At 38.7% G+C, this 22,500-nt stretch overlaps 1 protein-coding gene across 1 annotated transcript in view; it reads left to right on the top strand.

The window, feature by feature from the left end:
* Positions 1–22,500, top strand: part of LOC106870093 (fibrocystin-L) — an 81,765-nt gene that overhangs the window by 58,436 nt on the left and 829 nt on the right. Inside the window, exons 46-65 of the mRNA XM_089337844.1 lie at positions 244–649; positions 1,761–1,937; positions 3,080–3,283; positions 4,156–4,321; positions 4,857–5,120; positions 6,452–6,703; positions 7,957–8,205; positions 9,648–9,818; positions 9,914–10,150; positions 10,758–11,132; positions 11,669–12,007; positions 12,733–12,901; positions 14,085–14,326; positions 14,992–15,237; positions 15,563–16,320; positions 16,938–17,033; positions 17,807–18,181; positions 19,139–19,541; positions 20,822–21,003; positions 22,004–22,134. Of these exons, the coding sequence (XP_089193970.1) occupies positions 244–649; positions 1,761–1,937; positions 3,080–3,283; positions 4,156–4,321; positions 4,857–5,120; positions 6,452–6,703; positions 7,957–8,205; positions 9,648–9,818; positions 9,914–10,150; positions 10,758–11,132; positions 11,669–12,007; positions 12,733–12,901; positions 14,085–14,326; positions 14,992–15,237; positions 15,563–16,320; positions 16,938–17,033; positions 17,807–18,181; positions 19,139–19,541; positions 20,822–21,003; positions 22,004–22,132 (5,440 nt within the window). The 3' untranslated portion in view covers positions 22,133–22,134. The remainder of the gene's footprint in view (positions 1–243; positions 650–1,760; positions 1,938–3,079; positions 3,284–4,155; positions 4,322–4,856; positions 5,121–6,451; positions 6,704–7,956; positions 8,206–9,647; positions 9,819–9,913; positions 10,151–10,757; positions 11,133–11,668; positions 12,008–12,732; positions 12,902–14,084; positions 14,327–14,991; positions 15,238–15,562; positions 16,321–16,937; positions 17,034–17,806; positions 18,182–19,138; positions 19,542–20,821; positions 21,004–22,003; positions 22,135–22,500) is intronic.

Raw genomic sequence — 22,500 nt, forward strand, 5'->3', positions numbered from 1 at the left:
ACAGACAGACAGACAGACAGACAGACAGACACACATTCTCATTTTTATATATATAGATATATATAAAGGTAAATTAAATATAGAGATATTCTATTGACAATCCAATAATTTATCTATATTACAAAATAACATTAAATACTATAAATATGATATATAACACACCCCTTTGAAGGATTTCTTTTCCTCTGTTTGTTACTTTATATATATATATATATATATACATACATACATGTAAAATTTCAGAGGCTTGTTTGCTTGGAATTGCGAGAAGGGAGCCGAATTAGTTGACTCAGGCGCCATTCAGATGGACGATTTTGTGATGGTGAACAACGAAGTGGCTGGCATCGAAGTAAAAAAGATAATTCACGGTCCCAAATACAGTGATGCTGGACTAATGGTGAAGAACTCCCAGATCGTCTCACGTAGTTCCGTCTTGCAGAGCAAACCAACAAGCGTGGCTATAGTGTTCCCATTCGGCAACGGCATGCAAGTTACAAATGTGACGTTTGTGAATTTCGTCAACAAATCTAGCGTTTTTAAGTTAGCAGATATTGCTGGTGTTTGCGTGAGTCTGTGTGGAGGATTTCTTCATCAAACGTCTGGACTGAAATTTATCAACTCTCCGAATGTATTGGACCTGCGCTGGCAGGTAAGACAATTTATACGCCTGGAAACACGCATATTCCCGCATATACATGTGTGCGTGCTTGTCTGTGTGTGTGTGTTTGTGTGTGCGTGCGTGCTTGTGTGTGTGTTTGTGTGTGTGTATTTGTATGTGTGCTTGTGTGTATATGTGTGTGAGTGTGTGCGTGTATGTGTTTGTGTGTGCTTGTGTGTGTGTATGTGGATAGAATAAGTACTAGGCTTACAAAGAATAAATCTTGTGCTCCATTTTTTCAACCAAAGTCGGTGCTCCAGCATGGCCGCAGCCACATGACTGAAACAAGTAAAACAACAAAAAAGTCTGCTATTATATATATATATATATGTATATATATATATATATATATATATATATATATATATATATATAAGGATGGTATTATTAAAATACCGTCACGCACGAGTGGCAAGTGAATTATCCGCCGCCGTATACGTATATATGTATATGTGTGTGTGTGTGTGTATACACACATATATGTGCACATATGTTCACATACATGTATGTATAACGAAATATAAGAGATTGTTCGTAAGATATCTTACGTATATTTCATTAACTTAGAGTGATTATCAGTTATATAATGTAAATTACGTGATCAAGACTTATCGTTAAATCGTTAGAGACGAGTAACATTTAACATAAAACATTAGTGTGTATACGATTGCGTGTGTGTGTGTGTGTGTGTGTGTGTGTGTGTGTGTGTGTGTGCGCGTGTGTGTGTGTGTGTGTGTGTGTGCGTGCGTGTGTGTGTGTGTGTGTGTAAATGGAAACATCTTTCGTTGACTGTGCGACAGACAGACTTGATTTTTGCGACCTGGTTGTCGGTCATTGTTGTAAATAACTTTCCTATGAATGTATTAACTAAACATAAAACGTAACGGATATATCATGGCCGTATGTATTAGAAACCACATGAGATTTGAGCCAAACGTACATTATTACCAAAACTCAAAATGAAAGACTAAAGAATTCAATGCAAATAACATATATTTTTATTTATGTCTATGTCTCTATATGTAACTTCGTTTTTTTTTCTGACATTGTATCATGGTTTGCTCTGTTTTATTTCCCCTACGATTTTTTACTTCGTGTTCAGAATGAATTGATACTTAGAGACCTTGATGGAACTTTGACAGGAACACCTTATGGCCAAGTCTTGCCTAGTGTCGATATTTTGCCACCAACATGTCAAAATGTTCCTGGGTTCAGTATTAATTTTCCAGCAAGTGTTTGCCCTCCTGGGGTAAAATTCCACAGATTTGCCTTCAACAAGGTAATTATACTTATTACAATCTTTAATATCTTTAAATTTGCTTTGCTTGTTTATTTTACTTTTTTTTACGGATTCCTGTCTCGTTTCTTCCAATTTTCTCTCATGGTGGTCTTGGACAGTGACTCATGGAGCAGTGTATGCCCAAAATGATTTTGCGGACTTGATTCTTCGCCATCGGTGTCTTCGGTCTTTCAGTTTTTCTAAAAGAGCAGTGTCCGTTTCCGTGTCTTATTCTTCCCTGTCTCCGAAAGACCCAACTTCCAAAGTCTCCCATTTTTTTTTAATACTATATCCATTGTCCACGTTTGAAACCGTCAAAGACATTCGTGAACTGACGACATCAAAGAATGGACTAAGATCCAGTCTGACTGCATTCTCTCAACAGGGAGCTGGAGGGTCTTGGCGAACTGATCCCTGGGCACGGGGAGCGCGTCACGCATGGAGACTGATGTCCGTCCTATTTATTTATCTTTTACATTTGACGAGAACAACAAATCAAAATAGGAGCTTCTACATGGTTGCCTAGTGGTCTCATAGTAGCCAATTTATGTTACCGAACGGTTTCATGATGGCAAGCTTTCTGAGAATGAGGAGGCAAATCAACAACCGTTGGACATTGCTGAAAGGGAAAGTGTTGATCGGGGTCTGTTTTTTTTTTTTTTTTTTTTTTTTACATTTCTGTGACCCATAAACAGGATGTGGCAGTTTCAATCTTTCAAGTGATGCTTTTCCATGTCCGATGATTGTCAACTTGCCTGTTGCCTGTTGAAAGGTTTTTCAGTATGAAACCGTTTGGCCACATAAACAGGCTGTTATGAGGGTAAATTTATAATATATGGACAATATACTCGCTCTAATACCTAATATAATAATATAAGAACGCTTACGACTTTATCTAACTAATGAAACTTATTGGACACACACATACATACACGTGTGGTGGGGGAGGTGTAGTATACTGTTCCGTGAAGGTAAGATCAGCAAAGATGTATTCCATCTGTGAAAGATAAATATTATTCAATAAACACAGTAAATATTTTTATAAGCTATTAATAATTTCATGCGATGAAAACCACACAAACCACACTCTACAACATGTCTGGTGCCTTCATGTAATCTTCTCTCTATATATGGGCATTTAGATATACCCTGAAAACATGGAGTCTCGAGATTTGAAGCTATCCAACATCCACGGCAATATCACAACACCTTACAAATTCAAAGCCGCAACCCACAAGGAAGGCTGGATGATGCTATTGGTTGACGGATTGGAACACGAGATTTCATTTGTCGGAGCTGATCATGTGACTAACATTAGCTACACCGGAACTTTTTACCAATTTGACGTATGTATTGCTTGTTTTTCAATGTTCATTAATTTTTCGTCCGCTCTTGTATACTTTGCCTATTTAACTTTCGTAGGTCGATAATCTTGAAGAACGTGTCAAGTACAGGGGGTCAATGAAATCGGTTCGGCTCCTCCCCTCAGAATATTGCCCGTGTGCCTAAATTAAAAACATCTATTAAAGGCTAAGGATTAGCAGAATCGTTGGGTCATGAAACTAAGGACCTTGCGGTATTTCTTCGAAGTCTTTATGTTTCGGTTTCAAATCCTGCCAGAGCCAACTCCACTTTTCATCTCATCGAAATCGATAAAAAAAAAAATTGGGCTACCAGTCAGCTGCGAGACTTGATGCCATTATCTGATGTTTCCCTTTTAAAGGTCTTTGGCCTTCTGCCTAAATTAAAGTCATTTGCTATTATCAACACGAGAAAAGGCAGCAAACTTGCAAGACCATTAATTAGCACGCTGGACAAAATGCTTAGCATCATTTCGTCCGTTTTAACATTCTTTGCTCAAATTCCACCTAGGCTGATGTATGTATATTTATATGTATATATACATGGATGGATGTGCGTGTGTATATACACACACGCTAATATCATCCAAGATGGAGTCAAGTACCAACGTCCCATGTGACAAGCTTGATAATTGCTGAGAAATTTTCTCACACGATGAAACCAACGGCCGCTTTGTTAACCAACATATAAACTATGTATGTATGTGTGTGTGCGTGTGTGTGTGTGTGTGTGTGCGTGTATGTGTGTGTGTGTGTGTGTGTGTGTGTGTGTGTGTGTGTGTGTGTGTGTGTGTGTGTGTGTGTGTGTGTGTGTGTGTTTATATGTACGTTTTTGATAATTTCACATAATTTTGTAGACGGGAGATCATGTACTAATCACACAAGAAAAGGACAAAGTGCCAGACCGCTTCACGTTGGACAAGGTGACATTTATTCCGAGGTCTCTAGGCATGCCCACCTACAAGGACAACAGTAATGGTGATTGGTTCTTTAATACCACAGAGAAAACTCTGACCTACTTAAGTAAGTTACCTCTCTCACACTCCCTCTTTCTCTCTTCTCTCTTCTCTCTTACTCTCTCTATCTCCCTCTCTCTGCATGTTTGTATATCTATCTGCTTGCCTATCTGTTTTTTATCTGTCCGTTTAACTATCTATCTATCTATCTATCTATCTGTCTGTCTGTCTGTCTGTCTGTCTATCTTCCTATCTAAGACATTTTTGAAGAAATTATGAAAAGAGCCTATAAACGTGTTTGTAAGAAAAAACGCTGTGCCTTACAACGAATTTCAGATTAATGCAAAGTAAAATGTAATAAATGATGAATACTTAGAAAAATTTGAATAAATAAATGTATGACTACATATAAACACACACACAAATATTTTGTTGACATCGTAAGAATAAAAGCCGAAGGCTGTCGTTGGGACTCGAACCACGTCTTCTATAGACGTGACAAGAGTTCTACCATTTGGTTGGGAAGCAAGCTTCTTACCACACAGCCATTCCTGTGTCTACGTTGCAAAATAATTATATAAATGACTATATTTTATTTGCAGTTTCGGATCGTGCTCGACTGACCCGAACCAAAAGATCCTTAAGCACAGCTCGAGACATCAGTGTGAATTTTCAAGCTTACCGTTGTTTTTATTTGAATTGTGAACCACCGAAAGATAAACAGATGCAGCCTCCAGTACCGAAAAGACCAAACGTTTTCTTTTTGTGGTCATCTCTGGAAACCTGGAAAAAAGCCAATGAGATCCTCAACCTCTCACTTCAAACCAAAATCCCCGAAGAGAACGAAAATGTAACAATACCCACAGGTAAAAAAAAAATACATCATTTTGGTTGCATAAAATATATTCTAAACTTCAATGGCCGCAGTTAAGGTGGTGCTCCAGCATGGCCGCAGTCTAGTGGTTGAATCAGATAACAGTGTAAGGCTACCTGTCGTCTTGTATATATGCGTATGTATGTATTCATGTGTATGTTTGATTACAGTAATCGACTATTGCGGGTGCTACGTTCCAAAACACCCCGCGATAGGTGAAAATCCGCGAAGTAGAAACAGTGTTGAACCTTATGATTTTTTTTTATCATTTTTATAATTTGTATATATTTATTTTATCATAAATGCACCACGGAGGAATCGACGTAAGCTTAAATAATAAACCGTGATAGGTGAACCGCGATATGGCGAGGTATTACTGTATATGTATACATGTGTACACACACGCATACACTCGTATACACAGACACATATACATACATATACACACATATACTGGTTTAAAATTTTGACACATGGCCAGTAGTTTCGTAGGAAGTAGCCAATGGGTAACCTAGAGATCCCAGTGTTCAACTAGTACTTAATTTATCGACCCCGAAAGGATGAAAGGCAAAGTCGATAGTGGTGGCATTTGAACTCAGAACATAAAGACGGACGAAATACCGCTAAACATTTTGTCCGGCATCCAATCGATTCTTTAAGGCACAAGGCTCGAAATTTTTGAGGAGGGGGCCCAGTCGATTAGATCGACGCCACTACGCAACCGGTACTTAGTTTATCGACCCCGAAAGGACGTCTGTCTTTACGTTCTGAGTTCAAATTCCGTTGAGGTTGGCTTTGCTTTTCATCCTTTCGGAGTTGATAAAATAAGTACCAGTTACACACTGGGGTCTATGTAATGAACATAACCCCATCTCTGGTATTGCTGGCCTTGTGCCAAAATTTGAGACCAATATGTAGATATACATCTAAATTTTGGGGAGCTGCCGCCCCCTTGACATACGGACCACATTCCTAGTGCCCCTACCCCAACTAACCATCACAAACACAGATCTCTTTCTTAAGCAAATTCAAAGCAACTGTATTTCACAAACAAAAACTTAACCTAATGAACCCATTATTTTGTTGTTTTTACATGAATCGCTACCCCGTTATTGCCCCCACTTTTTACATTAATCTCTACTCCATTATCGGCCCATTTTTCTTCAACGCCACCTTAGAATTTTCCACAGCCCCCCACCCCAGGGGGGGGGGGGGAAATACCGCCCACTTTGGGAACCACTGATATACAGAAACACGTGTCGACACAAAAAAGTCTTACATTTCATATCATTCGCTTTTTTTCGTTTTTTCTTTTCTTTTCAGGCATGTGGATTGTGGTGGACATTGATTTACCGAAATTCAATACCATTTACATCTACGGCCAGATGGAGGTCAGTAATAAGTTGAGCGAGGTCACCATCAGTGCCAACTATATCCATATTGTTGGTGGACGTTTGATTGTCGGCTGGGAGAATGATCCCTACCCGGGCAATGCTACTATTGAACTAAGGGGCTCGCAGCAGACACCGCAGTTCGATGTGAAATCTGGACCAAATTTGGGATCAAAAGTCATAGGTGAGTTGGCTAAAGTTTTCTCTTTTTTTTTTATTGGGGGCTCTGATGTGTCTAGGAAGAGGTTTCCCTAGTGGTTGGTTTACTAGCGCTATTAATACTGTTGTTGTTGTTGTTGTTGTTGTTGTTGTTGTTGTTGTTGTTGTTGTTGTTGGTGGTGGTGGTGGTGGTGGTGGTGGTGGTGGTGGTGGTGAGAGTTGTGGTGTCGGTAGTGGTGACGGTGGTTGTGATGGTGGTGATGATGGTGACGGCGGTAGCGACTGCAATGGTGATGATTGGTGGTCGTGATGGTAATATCGGTAATTGTGGTGATGATCGTGGTGGTGGTGGCGGTGGTGGTGGATGGTAGTGGTGGTAGTGGTGGCGGTGGTGGTGGTAGTGGTGGTGATAGTATCGGTACTGGTGGTGATTATTGTACTAGTGATAGTAATGATGATGGTGGTGGTGGCAGCAGGGGTGGTTTGTAGTGGAGACGTTGTAACATCCTGTAACTATCAGAGCCACAGAACGCAACGTTGGTAATCTTAGGATGAAGGAGGTTATCTTAATTAACAAGTTTAAAAGACATTAAACAACAAGGTTAGAAATACACGAGGCAGACTAATTACTATAACAACACCAGTCTGTGCATCTCACTTTCCTCTCGAACATATTTAAGGAAATATAACAGCTCTATATCACCGCTTATTTTCCCACTTGTCCTGATGATGTGGTTTTAACCAGGAAATATCTAAGAAATACAAAGTAAAACATTAACTTCTGTTCCAATGGCTTTCTCATAATGCACATCGTTTCCATATTGTGTTACTAAGTTATGGTTATTTGTTGGTGCCTTAAAACATTTTGATACATTTTCTCATAGAAATTTATACTACATGTGTGTGTGTGTGTGTGTGTGTGTGTGTGTGTGCATATACATACATTCATACGTGCATATATACACGTACATATATGCATATATATATATATATATATACTCACACACACAACACACACACATTCATACGCATACACACACACATATATATATATGCACTTACATACATACATACATACATATATATATATATATATATATATATATATATATATATATATATATATATATATATATATATATATATATATATATATATATATATATATATATATATACATATATATATATATATATACATACACACATATATATGCACACATACACACACACATGTTAAAAATTACTATTTTTTAATATTTTTTATTTTGGTCATAAGGTGTGTTTGGTGGACTTGACATGCATGCACTGAAGCGGAAAGTACTGTGGACACGCTTGGCTAGCACCGCCAAAATTGGTACAAAGACGCTTGTACTGGAGGAAGCAGTTGACTGGAAAGTTGGAGAAGAGATTGTCCTTTCATCTACGGGTTATAATGCCTGGGAAACGGAAACTTTCAGAATTGATTCGGTTTCAGCAGATGGCACCCAACTGACCCTCAATGCCACTGTGGCCCATGAGCATATTGGTAAGTCGGTCATGCAGTCCTGTAACTATTCGTGTATTGTTTTTGGTGTTGGAGTAAAGATTGCTTGCCAACATAACATGGCAGTCCTTATATTGTTCGAACAAGAGAATCTAGCACATCCACTCAGCTCAAAATAATATCCTTGGGACCTGTCCATCTTCGCTACGAGTTGCTTTTGCAGTCTTCTTTGAACAACCAGATGTCACTTTACCTGCAAAGACAGAAAAAGGGAGAGGGGGGAGGAGAAAGAGACAGAAGGAGGGAGAGAGGAGAGAGAGAGAAAGCAGTATATTTGTGTAATCGATAAATCTTGAATGGCAAGACAGCATATTTCGTGATGTTTATAGTGTTCCATCTTAAAGTTGTTTTAAATGGATTAAATGTCTCTTCTACATCTTCAGCATTCAAACTTAAATCAAATTATTCGCCGAAACATATCAGACTTACAAATTTTTAACCTTTGCATATTATTATATAAAGAAGGGAGATAAGGAAGATTGGTCAAATTTTTTTATAGCTTTACAATGCAAGAGTTACCTCCCTCTAAAAAGTGTTGTTATTTAACCCCAGGTAAGTCACACTGGAGTAAATGTGGGACCGAAGACGTTAGCCATAGCTCTTTTGTCTTATATTTAGACACAATCTATCTAGGAGTACAACATCTAATTTTCTTTTTCGATATTTAATTCACTGTGGTGAGATAAGATGGATAAAAGGCTGCTATATCTAGCAGATTTGCGACCACAAACAGATTTGCGACCACAAACAGATTTGCTTGTGGGATCATAAAAATGTAACTTACGAGGAATTCAACGAGGAACTCAACGAGGAAAGTGCTCTAAGGGTCACACAAAATGCTAGACATAGCACTCAAATCTTTCTTTCATTGCACCATCAAGAATAAAATAATTGTACGATATAGTTTTACATTTACCTAAAAAATGTTTAAATAAACAACCAGCAGGGTGGTCGTATGGGAATGTCTTTGTGCGTAGAGTTCAAATCCCGCCAAGGTCGATAAACAAAATATCAATCAAATACTGGGAGCGATTCTTCTCCCTAACTCTCTCCCTGTCTCCTCCACTTCCCTCTCTCTTCCATCATTTCCTGTTTGCTCTTCTCTCCTCCATCTTTTTTCTCTCTCTCTTCCCAACCTTTCTCTTTACCTTTGCCTCTTTCTCCTATCTCTCTTCTCTTCTCCATCTCTGTCTTTCCCTCTGTCCCTCTCGCCTCTACTCTCTCTCTGTCTATCTTTCACACTCTCTCTCTCTCACCTCCCATTTCTCCCTTTGTCTATATCTCTCTCATCTTCCTCTTTCTCGCTTTTCTCTCTCTTTTTCTTCATTCCCTCCCTCTCCCTCTTCTCTCTCCCCCTTTCCGCCTTCATTCCCTTTCTTTTACTCCTCTCCATTCACACCAATCCTCTCTCTTCCCTCCGACAGTCCACCAAGAGACCATCAACCAGAACCAAATCAAGATCGCAGCTGATGTCGGCCTCTTCACTCGTAACATCAAGGTGATTGGCAAAGACTACAACAACCTCTACAAGGAAATGTTTGGCGCCAGGATCATTGTCGGAGTGACTCAAACGGAACAAGACAAAGTATTTGTCGGTGAGTAACATTACAGGCTGCTGCTCATACTCAGATATGAAAAATATTCTAACTTAATTTTAATCTCTCTCTCTCTTTCTCTTTCTTCTACCCAGGTTACATACGACTTAGCAATGTCGAGTTCTATCACTCAGGCCAATATGGTTGGGCCACCAAAAACGACCCACGTTACTCGGTGGCTTTGCATAATTTAGGCACAATAGACCATAGGCTACGTCCTACTTACGTGAGAAACTGTTCGTTCCATGACGGCTTCTCCACTGCCATCGGAATTTATAGCAGCCATACGGTCACTATAGACAACAACATTATTCACCACACAATCGGATCAGGTCAGTACACAACTTCTCTTCATTAACAGGAACAGTTTTTGATTTTACCACACCTAGATAGACATATATATATATATATATATATATATATATATATATATATATATATATATATATATATATATATATATATATATATATATATATTAGTTTATGTATATATTAATATTATCTCAGTTATTAAAACTGTCGATAATTTAAATACGTTAATAGTTACCAGAGGTAGCAAAATTACACTAAGAAACTCCCTGAAGAGAAATAAATGAGGAACCCCAACAGCACTTCTTTTGTGAAAGGACTATCATTTATTTCGAAACATATATGTAGGAATTAAAGGAACTTTCATTGACATGCGTTTTGCTCCATTTGTTATTATCCATATATATATATATATATATATATATATATATATATATATATATATATACTGCTATTTCCTGTATGCTATATATACTTGTAATTCCTGGTGTTTTTGTTGTGTATTTGTCTGAATGTTTTCTTTTTGTTCTTTTTTCATCATACCTAATGTACCTATTATTATTATTATTATTATTATTATTATTATTATTATTATTATTATTATTATTATTATTATTATCCCTTACAGGAATTATTTCCAATTCTGACAACACGACACTACTAAACAACTTGGTAACATTAGTGATATGTCCAGATGTCTACGTACGGGGGCTGAACTTCAAAGGCGGAATTAAATGGCAGGCCGGCATCGAAGCAATCCAAGTAGAAGGACTCGATTTACGAAATAACATTGTGGCCGGCAGCCAACGTATTGGTTACCGAATTAACGGTGAATACTGTACAGAAGTTTCTAGCTGGACGGGCAACATCGTGAGAGGTGCTTTGCTAGGAATTGCAGTTTTTGATTTCGATGTCAGCTCCAAGAAAACCGAGTGCGTTAAATATACCGGCTTCCAAATTTCCCGTTGTACAGATGCGGGCATATATCATAATAACAGACCAGGTGAGTCAGAAATTCTAAGGTGAAACAATCTTACCCCACTTTTTTCCTTTCCCTCTGTCTCTCTCTCTCTCTCTCTCTCTCTCTCTCTCTCTCTCTCTCTCTCTCTCTCTCTCTCTCATTTTTAAGTGTGTGTATGTGTGTGCATATGTATATGTCTAGATTGGTCGAGAGATAGATATATGTGTGTATGTATTACTCGTTACTTGTTTTCTTGTTTCAGTCATTTGACAAATCGACCACAATACTTATTTTTTGTAAGCCTAATACTTATTCTATCAGTCTCTTATGCCGAACCGCTTAGTTACGGGGATGTAAACATACTCGCATCGGTTGTCAAGCGATGGTGGGGACACACACACAGACATACAAACATATATATATATATATATATAATTTCAAGCCTTGTGCCTATAATAGGAAGGATCATCATCATCATCATCATCATCATCATCATCATCATCATCATCAATTATCATCATCATCCTCATCATCCTCATCATCATCATCATCATTATTATTATTATTTTTATTTGCAGGATTTATTGTTGAGAAATGCATTTTTATCGAGAACTCTTTGGGTGTGTTTCCATTTGTGATTGGTCCGCCATCTTTGACCCATCAGACCAGTTCCAAAGAAGTGGTAATCAGAGATTCAACCTTTGTCGGCCTTACCTCTTCGTATGACTGCTCCATTGACCGTCTCAGCAAAGCTGACCCCAACATTGCCTATAGCAGCCTGTCTCGCTCCAACACCGATGGTTGGACAGTAGCAATTGTGTGCCCAACGTATACATCAGGTTCCAACAAAGCCCCGGACAAGCCATTCTTTAATATTATGTCCTACCCTGCCATCGATGGAGTGATGAAGATCCACGGTAAGATCTGGTTTGCAAATATTACATCACAAACGACTGTGATGTCTCATTCAGATTTGATAGAAACTAAATCTTGAATGTATCTGGGGCACCAAAAGACCTCATGAACACAAGACATCCAGTAATTTAGCTCAGGTATTATTGTGCTATGTAGGGCAAACATTTAATTAAAATTATCAGTAGTCTAGTGTTTTGAAAATCAAACAAATGTGAAACCGGTTTGTAAATGTATCAGTATTAATACAAATAACTCAGGCGACAAGCTGAAAGAATGGTTGCTGCACTGAACAAAATGCTTAGCAACATTATCTTCTGATTTTATATTCTAAGTTGAAATTCTAGAGAGGTTGGTTTTGCTTTTCATCCTTTCAAAGACAATAAAATAAGTATCAGTTGAGCACTGGGATTGATATAATCGACTTACTCCTTCTCCTGAAATTGCTGGCCTTGGGCCAAAATTTGAGACTAATATTGATATACGATAAATAGATCTCTATGCATTTTCAAATGCATTTATTTCTCCTATCCTTTCTGACGTATTGTGGCAAGTGGAGTAATCTGGAGATGCTGTCGATAATCGATTCAACTGTAAGTTCGCTGATTTCGAAACGTTCGTAATGGAATATCTGAAAACCCAGCCATTTGTTTTCTGCTTCTTCTTTTAACCCTTATACATTCATATATCTATAAATTTATACGTGTGTGTGTGTGTGGTGTTATTTTAGGGGTGACGTTTGCACATTTCAACAGCCGATGTGTGAACAAGATGAAGACAGTTGTACTAAAATCTGCGCCTTTCAATGAAGATGGTCAACATCCAGTACATATGCATCAATGCAGAAAAGTTGACGTTGACACTAACAGCCTCGTTTTCATCCAGAGGCCAAACGTTAAGTAAGAATTTCTTCATTCTTTTGGTCTTTAATAATCTATGCACCTCTGTGTGTGTTTGTATGTATGTGTGCTTGTATGTTTGTGTGTGCATTTGTGTGTGTGTTTGTGTGTTTATGTGCGTGTTTGTGTGTGTGTGTGTGTATTTGTGTGTGTGTGTTTGTGTGTATTTGTGTGTGTGTTTGTGTGTTTATGTGCGTGTTTGTGTGTTTGTGTGTTTATGTGTGTGTGTGTGTGTGTTTGTGTTTGTGTTTGTGTGTTTGTATGTGTGTTCATGTGTGTGTTTGTGTGTGTGCGTTTGTGTGTATGTGATGTGTGTGTGTTTGTGTGTGTCTGTTTGTGTGTGTGTGTGTGTGTGTGTGTGTGTGTGTGTGTGTGTTTGTGTGTGTAGGTCTATGCATTAGAATACATACATAAGACAAAACATGGAAATCTGCACATGCACTGGCTCCAAATACTGCACACATACACATGCACAAATACCCTGTTGATGTTGTTGAGATGGTGAGCTGGCAGAACCATTAGCACACCGGGCGAAACAGCGGTATTTTGTCTGCCTTAACGTTGAGTTCAAATTCCGCCGAGGTCGACTTTGCCTTTCATCCTTTCGGGGTCGATAAATTGATTATCAGTTGCGTACTGGGGTCGATCAAATCGACTGGCCTCTTCCCTCAAAATTTCGGGCCTTGTGTCTAGAGTAGAAAGGAATTGGGTCGATGTAATCGACTTAATCCCTTTATCCTTGTTTGTCCCCTCTATGTTTAGCCCCTTGGGGGCAATAAAGAAATAAGAAACGTTAGCACGCCGAGTGGTATTTCATTTGTCTACCATCTGAGTTCAAATTCCGCCGAGGTCGACTTTGCCTTTCATCCTTTCGGGGTCGATAAATTAAGTACCAGTTGCGTACTGGAGTCGATCTAATCGACTGGTCCCCCTCCTCCAAAATTTCGGGCCTTGTGCTTAGAGTAGAAAAGAATATCTCCCTGTCTTGCTATCACATGCCTTGATATCACATTGTCACAACATGCCCAAATGTTGATATCCTCATCTTCTAATATTGATATTACTATGCCTTGATACGTCGATGTCTTGATATCCTGTTTTCTCAACACACCTCTGCCTTGATATGTTTATCTTTTAAATATCGTCCGCTCTTAATGTCTCGCAAAATATTTCCGTGTTTCAGCAAAATCAACTCAGCGGATTGTGTCGACATGGATTGTGATGGTCAAAAGAAAGTGTTAATCTTGGACTCCGACGGCAGTTTTATTGATAGCGGTGACTCCCCAATCAGTGTGTTCTCTGTCTCTGAGTGGGAGTGGGGCGGGGACAAGCGCCGAGGGCTCGGCGACTACCGGATCCCCAAAGAAGCCCGAGCGTATCCAAATGGCTCCAAAATGCCAATTGAAGAATTAGCAACAGGAAGAGGTAAGTCGATGGATGCTGCGAGAATTAGAATGTTCCATGTGTGTGTGTGTGTGTGTGTTTATTGGAGACAGATGTGGTTTTGACGGTGGTGATGATGATGATGGTGCAGGTGGTAGTTGTCATGATGGTGAGGGGGGCAGTGGTGGCGCGGCGGCGCCGGTGGTGGTGTCACTGATGTTAATTTTGTTTTTAATTCCAGGTCACCCTCGGTCAAGAGAATCCATGATCAAAACGGTTCTTTCTGTGATCATCTTTTGTTTTTGTGTGTGATCCTGTGGTTTAGCCATTGCAGTGCTTCTCTCACGATCATGGTTTCGATTCCCGTATTGGGTAGTTAGTTGTGTTCTTGAGCAAAACACTTTGTTTCAAATCGCTGCAGTTCACTCAACTGTAAAACGAATTCCAACAATGTCTGAGAAGTTAACCCTGGGGCGAAATAGTCATTTGTGAATGTGAGTTTGGAGAGAAGGGAAGGAAGTAAGAGTGGTAACGTCTGTCTTCACGTTCTGAGTTCAAATGCCGCCGTATTTTAATTCATAGAGTACGACACAGAACGTCTTCTGTAAGTGCATGACATGAGTCAGCACCAAGATCTCTTTTCCTCTCTACAAACGCAGTAATTTTGTTTTAAACGCTTTTGTTTTTATTTTCATGAATCTTTTCAGGAATTATTCGAAACCCCAACTGCGTGCTCCGAAACCAGTGGCAGGCTTATCAATGCAACAACAGTGAATACGCCATGATGATAATTGAAAGTTTGGACGAGGACACAGAGACGCGACGACTTTCGCCAGTTGCCATCGTTGGTAACAAATACATAGACTTGATCAACGGTCCGCAGGACCACGGCTGGTGTTCGGGTTATACGTGCCGCAAGAGAATTTCCACTTTCATGGCCATCGTTGACCCCAGTGAGTTACGTTATACATTTTCAGACCGAATTTCCCCCCCCCCCCTCCTCCTCCTCCTCCTCCTCCTCCTACTACTACTACTACTACTATTACTACTACTACTACTACTACTACTGCTACTACCACTACCTTTTTTACTACTACTACTACTAATACTACTACATATGACGGAAATGATGGAGTGATGGTCACTGTATTTAAGATAACTCTCTTGTAATTTGTCATTTGACAAAAAAAATATGCAAATATTTTTTGATGTTTGTCATTTTATATTTCTACTTATTTTTGTTTCTTTTCGTTTTTTTTTTAATTTTATTTTTTGCAGCCTACCCATTTGATATTTATTTTTCAAGCATCACCCCGCAGAAACTCCGTCTCCATCTATTAAACAGCGACAAGAAGATCTCAGTGTCGGTATACTACCAAGTTCCAAATAGACAAGATGTCTACGATTACACAAATACTTTTATCCTACCGAAAAGCGCTTACATGGACAACGGTGAGATGAAATACAAGACGGTGAAAGAGTCAAACCGAAAAACATTTCTACCGACCACTGCTGATGTGGTGGCCGAGAATTTCTTTGACCGTTGGGAACAGAAAGTCTACGTGATTGTTGAAGGAGGGAAACCGGTAGATATTCGTGTCAACCCGATTGTGGTGGTTACTTTCTCTTTCGGGGGAGTAAGTGAGAGCGAATTCTTTGGAGAAAATCTGGTCAGAAACTTGGCACTTTTCCTCGGTATTCCCGCTAGTAAGGTGAGGATCGTAGATATTGTTAAAGAAGGTGCTGCCAGACGTAAGAAACGAGCTGTGTCCGGGGTGAAAGTCACCACGGAGATCGGGGATCAGCCGTCTAATGAGAGTAACGTTACAAACTCCAGCGTTCCTACCAACAGTTCTTTGTCGTCTCAAAGTTTGCAGAACATCTCGTCGCAGTTGGTGAACAGCCGACAGTTAAAATCTTTGGATCAACACCTTAAATACCAAATAGTCAGTATGGCAATGACCCCTCCTGTGGTTCCAGTCACTGATCCTAACTGGAGTAAGACACAACAGACGAACTCTACTTTCACAGTCAAGGTAAATAATAATAATAATAATAATAATAATAATAATAATAATTTAACTCTTTATTGCCCACAAGGGGAGCTAAACACAGAGGGGACAAACAAGGACAGACAAAGGGACTAAGTCGATAACATCGACCCCAGTGCGTAACTGGTACTTATTTAATCGACCCCGAAAGGATGAAAGGCAAAGTCGACCTCGGCGGAATTTGAACTCAGAACGTAGCAGCAGACGAAATACCACTAAGCATCTCGCCTGGCGTGCTGTTTCTGGTACTTACTTTATCGACCTCGAAAGGATGAAAAGCGAGGTCGACATCGGCGGAATCTGAACTCAAAACGTAAAGACAGATGAAATGCCACTAAGCATTTTGTCCGGCGTGCTGAGGATTCTGCTAGCTCGCAGCCTTCAACAACAACAACAAAAATAATTGTTTGTAATTTAGTCACATAGCTGGTACTTGGTTGGTACTTTATTTTATCGACCCTGAAAGGATGAAAGGTAAAGCTGGTCTCGGTGGAATTTGAACTCAGAACATAAAGACAGACAAAATACTGCTAAGCTTTTTGTCCGATGTGCTAACGATTCTTCCAGCAATCTCATTAAAATTTCTTTTACTTTTTTCACAGGTACCGGACAAACTGAAGCTGGTTATTAGCCCGAAGGTGTCCTACGAAGGCGGAGTATTTAATCAGGGGCCATGCCTTCAATTCTTAGATACCTCGGTGAGTATTTTCTTAAGAAGGTGTCTCTACTGAGATATTATATCCATGCAGACGTATATACAGGTGTTTGTGATATGACTATGATGTACATTAGTGTGTGTGTATGTGTGTGTAACGTAATTTTTCTTTTCAATTACAAAACCTTCAGATACTGGTATAACTTCAGCCTCATAGACGACTGCGTCTATCAAATACACCTGTTCAAGTGAGCAGGTTCCAGGGTCTCAACAGTTACAACTGGAAGTGGGCTCTTGATGAGACCTGTGATTGACAACGTCCTTTGTATTGGGCAGCAACTGTATGACATTTTTATCGAAAGCCTATTAAAAAATATTTTTGTATATATGGTTTACTGGAAAATGCTTATCTAATAATGCCAAGAATTTCTTGCCTACGTTAGTTTTAACATTTACGGAGAATTGGGAAGCGAACCATATTATTTTCCTGAGTCCATCTTTAGGTTTTTTAGTTTTTATTGAAGAGGTGTAATATATCTTATCTTTGAAACTGCTGTTAGTTAAGGCATTCTTATAGTCGGGGTTGCTTTATTGAAAAACGTCATTTTAACGTCTACTTTTCCATGCTTGCTTGGGTCGGATGGAATTTGTGGAGTAGTTTTTGTATGGCTGAATGCTTTTCCTGTCACTAAACTTCACCTGTTTCCAAGTCAGTTACTTCTCCAAGAACAGGCATCTTTTCATAAGATTATTATTATCAATATTGTTGCTGTTGTTATTTTATTTATTGCTAATATTATTATTATTTTATTCTAGGGTAACCCATTAAACATCCTTGGAACTCCTGAAAATCCATGGCGCATTTCGGCCACTTTAGTAAAGGGCAAAGGTAGCCATGCCAACGCTGTCCTATCGGGAACGACCGAAGTTTCGCTGTATGACGGCTGGGCCAACTTCACAAATATTGCTATATCTCACAAAGGCTCTGACTATGGCCTTACATTCCAAGTTAGTTATCCCTCTGATGCTGGAAAATTCGCTGCTAAAGTAGAACCATCATTAATCGTGCCAAAACGGCCACTTTCATTGATGATAACACCATCGCAGTTTGTTGCAGGGAAGAGTAAAAACTTGAATATAATTCTCATCGACATCATCACAAAGCTGACAATCCCTAATATAAAATGGAGGGTGAGTTTGGTTTTAGATTTATTAGCAAACACTACCATTAATATGGCATTTTTAGCTTTTGTTTCTTATATTTACAGGGCTGGTGCCAGACATTTTGTACCTTAGACCAACCTACAATGTTTGTCCTCTTCACCAAGCTCGAAAATATGTACCCCCTTCTTGCCTGATAACATGTTCCCTTTTCTCGCTACAATGTGCACCCACTTCTTTCAGCCTTACAATGTATACTCCTTCTAGTTCTACAATGTGCCCTTCCGTCTCCAACCCTTACAATGTGTTCCCCCTTCTAACTCTCCCTGTATTGTGCAGCCCATTCTCCCAACCTTGTAATGTGTGCCCCATTATATAAGAAAAAAACATGAAATAATTGAAGTAGAAAAAGATGGATTTCATATACGAACTTCTGTTTGTTCTTCAAGCTGCATTCCAGCAACTTTTAGTGTTTGGCCCTGAGTTTTATTAATGCGCATGGCAAAAGAAAGTGGGATAGGGAGCTGTAAGGGCTTAAATTGGAATGGGACATTAGATGATGTAACTGGAATGCAAGGAACGAAGACAGTGTCACCTTTACCATGACCAGTGAAAACATTTGCCTCAATACAGTTCCTCATATATTTGTGCACAATTGGTGTTGTACCATTGCATAATCTTTGTTGAGACAAATTTGGCAAAAGCATAAAAGGAGATATAGAAAAAGCATAATAGCTTCCCTTGAACCATTTACTTTCATTTTGGTAGACAAACAAACAAACAAACACACAAACGGACAGAATCTCTCTTATATATATATATATATATATATACACATTTTTCCATTAAAGTTAATACAGAATTACAGATAGTATTTATAGAATTTTGATTTACGGTCGGGTGACCTTGGTGAGCCCCCATCGTAGATAGATGGACAAACAGATAAATAAGTACTGCATAATTATATTTCTTTATATTTTAAAACAGAAACACAAATGGCAGGTGAAAGCTGTACTGGTAAAGCCATACCTGTACTATGGTTCCGTGTACAACATCGACACAGAAGTGAAAGAGGACACGGTCAACAACCAGTTGGTTTTCAACGATATAATGTTTACGAAACCAGGCGTCTACATCATCCAACTGACCACCACGTCGACACCGGATGAATACACGATCGTTGCCGAGGAAGAAATTCGAGTGAAGCAGTCGCACCTTCTGGTGTTTAGCGACCCCGTGTCAAGTTCAATTAAGATACTCGTTGACATCGACTACAACAAGGTTGGGCCAGCCAATGAAAAGTATTTCCGGGTGTTAATGGAGAACTACTTAATTTATAAGTATCCAAAGGTCACTTTTCCAGAGGTACTGGTGTCCGAATCGGAAAATAGTAAGTAACTTGATTAACAACCTTCTTTATTTAATCTTTAATTATATAATTCGTATAATAATTAAAATAATAATCTGTAAAGGTTGTGCCTATAATAATTGGTGCATAGGGAACTGTAAACATATAAGACTAATGATTGAAGGAGATTGGACTAGAATATCCTGCAGGGCTTCTGTAGAAAGTTTGCCTGAAAGGGACAGAAAAGATTATTAGGAGGGTTCTAAGCAGTTGAAGGACTATTGAAAGCAAGTGGATACCTTAGGTTACAGGTAGTAACCTGCTTCTCACGTAAATAAGACCGAACCCGAGTCAAATCAATAATAATAATAATAATAATAATAATAATAATAATAATATCATTATTATTATTATCATCATCATTTTTTTAAAGTAGCAGTTATGCACTGGGGTCAATGTAATCGACTTAATCCCCACCCCAAGCTGCCCTTGTGGCAAAAATTTGAGATCATTATTATTATTATTATTATTATTATTATTATTATTATTATTATTATTATTATTATTATTATTATTAAGATTAAGATTAAGGTGACTTGCTGGCAGAATCGTTAGCCTGCCGGGCAAAATTCTTAACGGCATTTCATCCGTGCTCATGTTCTGAGTTCAAACTCCACCGAGGTCGACCTTACCTTTCATCCTTTCGGGGTCGATAAATTAAGCACCAGTGAAACAATGGAGGTCGATATAATTGACTGGCCCCTCCACTTAAATGTCGGGACGTGTGCCTATAGTAGAAAGGATTATTATTATTATCAAGATGGTGAGCTGGCGGAATCTTTACCATGCCGGACAAATCACTTAACAGCATTTCGTCCGACTTTACGTTCTAAGTTCAAATTCCACCGTGGTTGACTTAGCCCTTCATCCTTTTGAGATCGATAAAATAACATTGGAGCCAATGTAATCGACTTAACCCTCCCCTCAAAACTGCTGGCCTTATTATTCCTTAAAATGATGAATTAGAAGAATTGTTATTACATTGCACAAAATGCTCAAAGACATTTCTTCTGGTTCTCTACGTTCTAAGTTCAAATTCCACCGACGTCAACTTTGCATTTCATCCTTTTTTTTTTTTGTTTTTGATGAAATGATGTACCAGTCAACTATTGGGGTCGATGTAAATGACTTATCTCCTCGCTCATGTCTCTTCCTTGTCGTTCCATCTCTCGTACTTCTTTCCCTGTCGTTTCTTTCACACCGTTCTGTCCCTGACATTTCTCTCTCTCTCTCTCTTTCTCTCTTTTCTTCCCTCCACCCAGATATGATGGATGTCTTCGTCAAGTTATATGGTAATATCAACGAGGTGTCAGCAACGTCAAAGATGATCTGTGACATGGCCAAGGAACAGCAAAAGATCACATTCAACTCACACCAGGCCTACATTATTTTCAGCATACAAGTTAATGGCACACGATTTCTTGGTTCATCTTGTGGATCAAAGGTATGTGATACCATTGTAGCTGTTGTTGTTGTTGTTGTAGCGGTTGTTATTGTTGTGGACATTGTTGTTGTTATGGCCATTCTTATTGTTGTGGACATTGTTGTTGTTGTTGTCATTGTTATTGTTGTGGTCGTATTATTGTTGTTGGAGGAGGAGGATAATTTTTTAAATTTTGTTTGAAAAGTTGACATTTTGTTGTTTCTATATATTTAAATATAGAATTAAAAATGAAACAAAAACCTCCCAAAATTTCTTACAAGCAAAAAACTTTTATTAGTGAGGAGAGCAAAGTGAAATTTTAAAATGATGGCTTTGTATCGTTCGGTGATGTACTTGCATAGCAAGTGACCTGATCTGAGATCGTGTGCTGGAACGAAAACAATTGCAGCGTGGAGGGTGTTTATAAGTCATTTAAAATAACACACAAAGACCGTTAGATTCACTTCAACATTTAAATTTAATTTGTCAAAATATTTTCGTCGCTTTGAGACCGCGACCTGTTCACTGACAAAATTCCGTGCAGCACAGAATTTTGTCAGTGAACAGGTCACGGTCTCAAAGCGACGAAAATATTTTGACAAATTAAATTTAAATGTTGAAGTGAATCTAACGGTCTTTGTGTGTTATATTAAATGGCTTATAAACACCTTCCCCGCTGCAATTGTTTATATTTTTCATTGATTAATAATAATAATAATAATAATAGTTATTATTATTATTATTAAAGCAGTAACCTGGCAGAATTGTTAGCACGCCAAGCAAAATGCTTAGTAGTGTTTTGTCTGTCTTAATGTTCTGAGTTCAAATTCTGCCGAGGTTGACTTTGCCTTTCGTTCTTTAGGGGTTCATAAAAGGAGCACTGGCTGTGCACTAGGGCTGACGTAATCAACTATTTCCCTCCCCCACAATTTCAGGCCTTGTGCCTATAATAGAAAGGATTCTATCTTCCTTTTTGTGTAAGTATACTCAATGATTTTCATATATGTCTGTGTGTTTTTAGGATGGTAAAGTTACGAAGACCAAGACATTTCCTTTAGAAATAGTCGTTGGAGTGTCAGTAGCTGTGACCCTCTTGCTTGCTGGCGCCATCTTCTTTCTTTTGTTGAAATTTCAAGTGATTCCAAAATAAAGGTATGTTTATATTTACTTTTTAATTCAAACAACAGAAATAATTTTTATAGACGTGATTGGACTTGGTGGATTGGACTATGTGGCTAGTAAGCAAGTTACTTACCACGCAGCCACTCCTGTGCCTATATATATATATATGTATGTATGTGTGTTTGCATGTGTGTGTTTTGTGTGTACACTTGTCTTGACATCATGTAATGATTATAAATGAAGATTACTTTCATACCATGTGACCATGGCAAAATATTACTTTGCTTGGAAACAGGTGATGATTAGCAACAGGGAGAGCATGCTGCTGTAGATAACCTGCCTCAGCATAATTCCATCTGACTCATGCAAGTATGGCACTCTACAAGACAACTTCCC

The sequence above is a fragment of the Octopus bimaculoides genome, chromosome 20 (genome assembly GCF_046866305.1).
Source record: "Octopus bimaculoides isolate indiv1 chromosome 20, ASM4686630v1, whole genome shotgun sequence".
Taxonomy (NCBI): domain Eukaryota; kingdom Metazoa; phylum Mollusca; class Cephalopoda; order Octopoda; family Octopodidae; genus Octopus; species Octopus bimaculoides.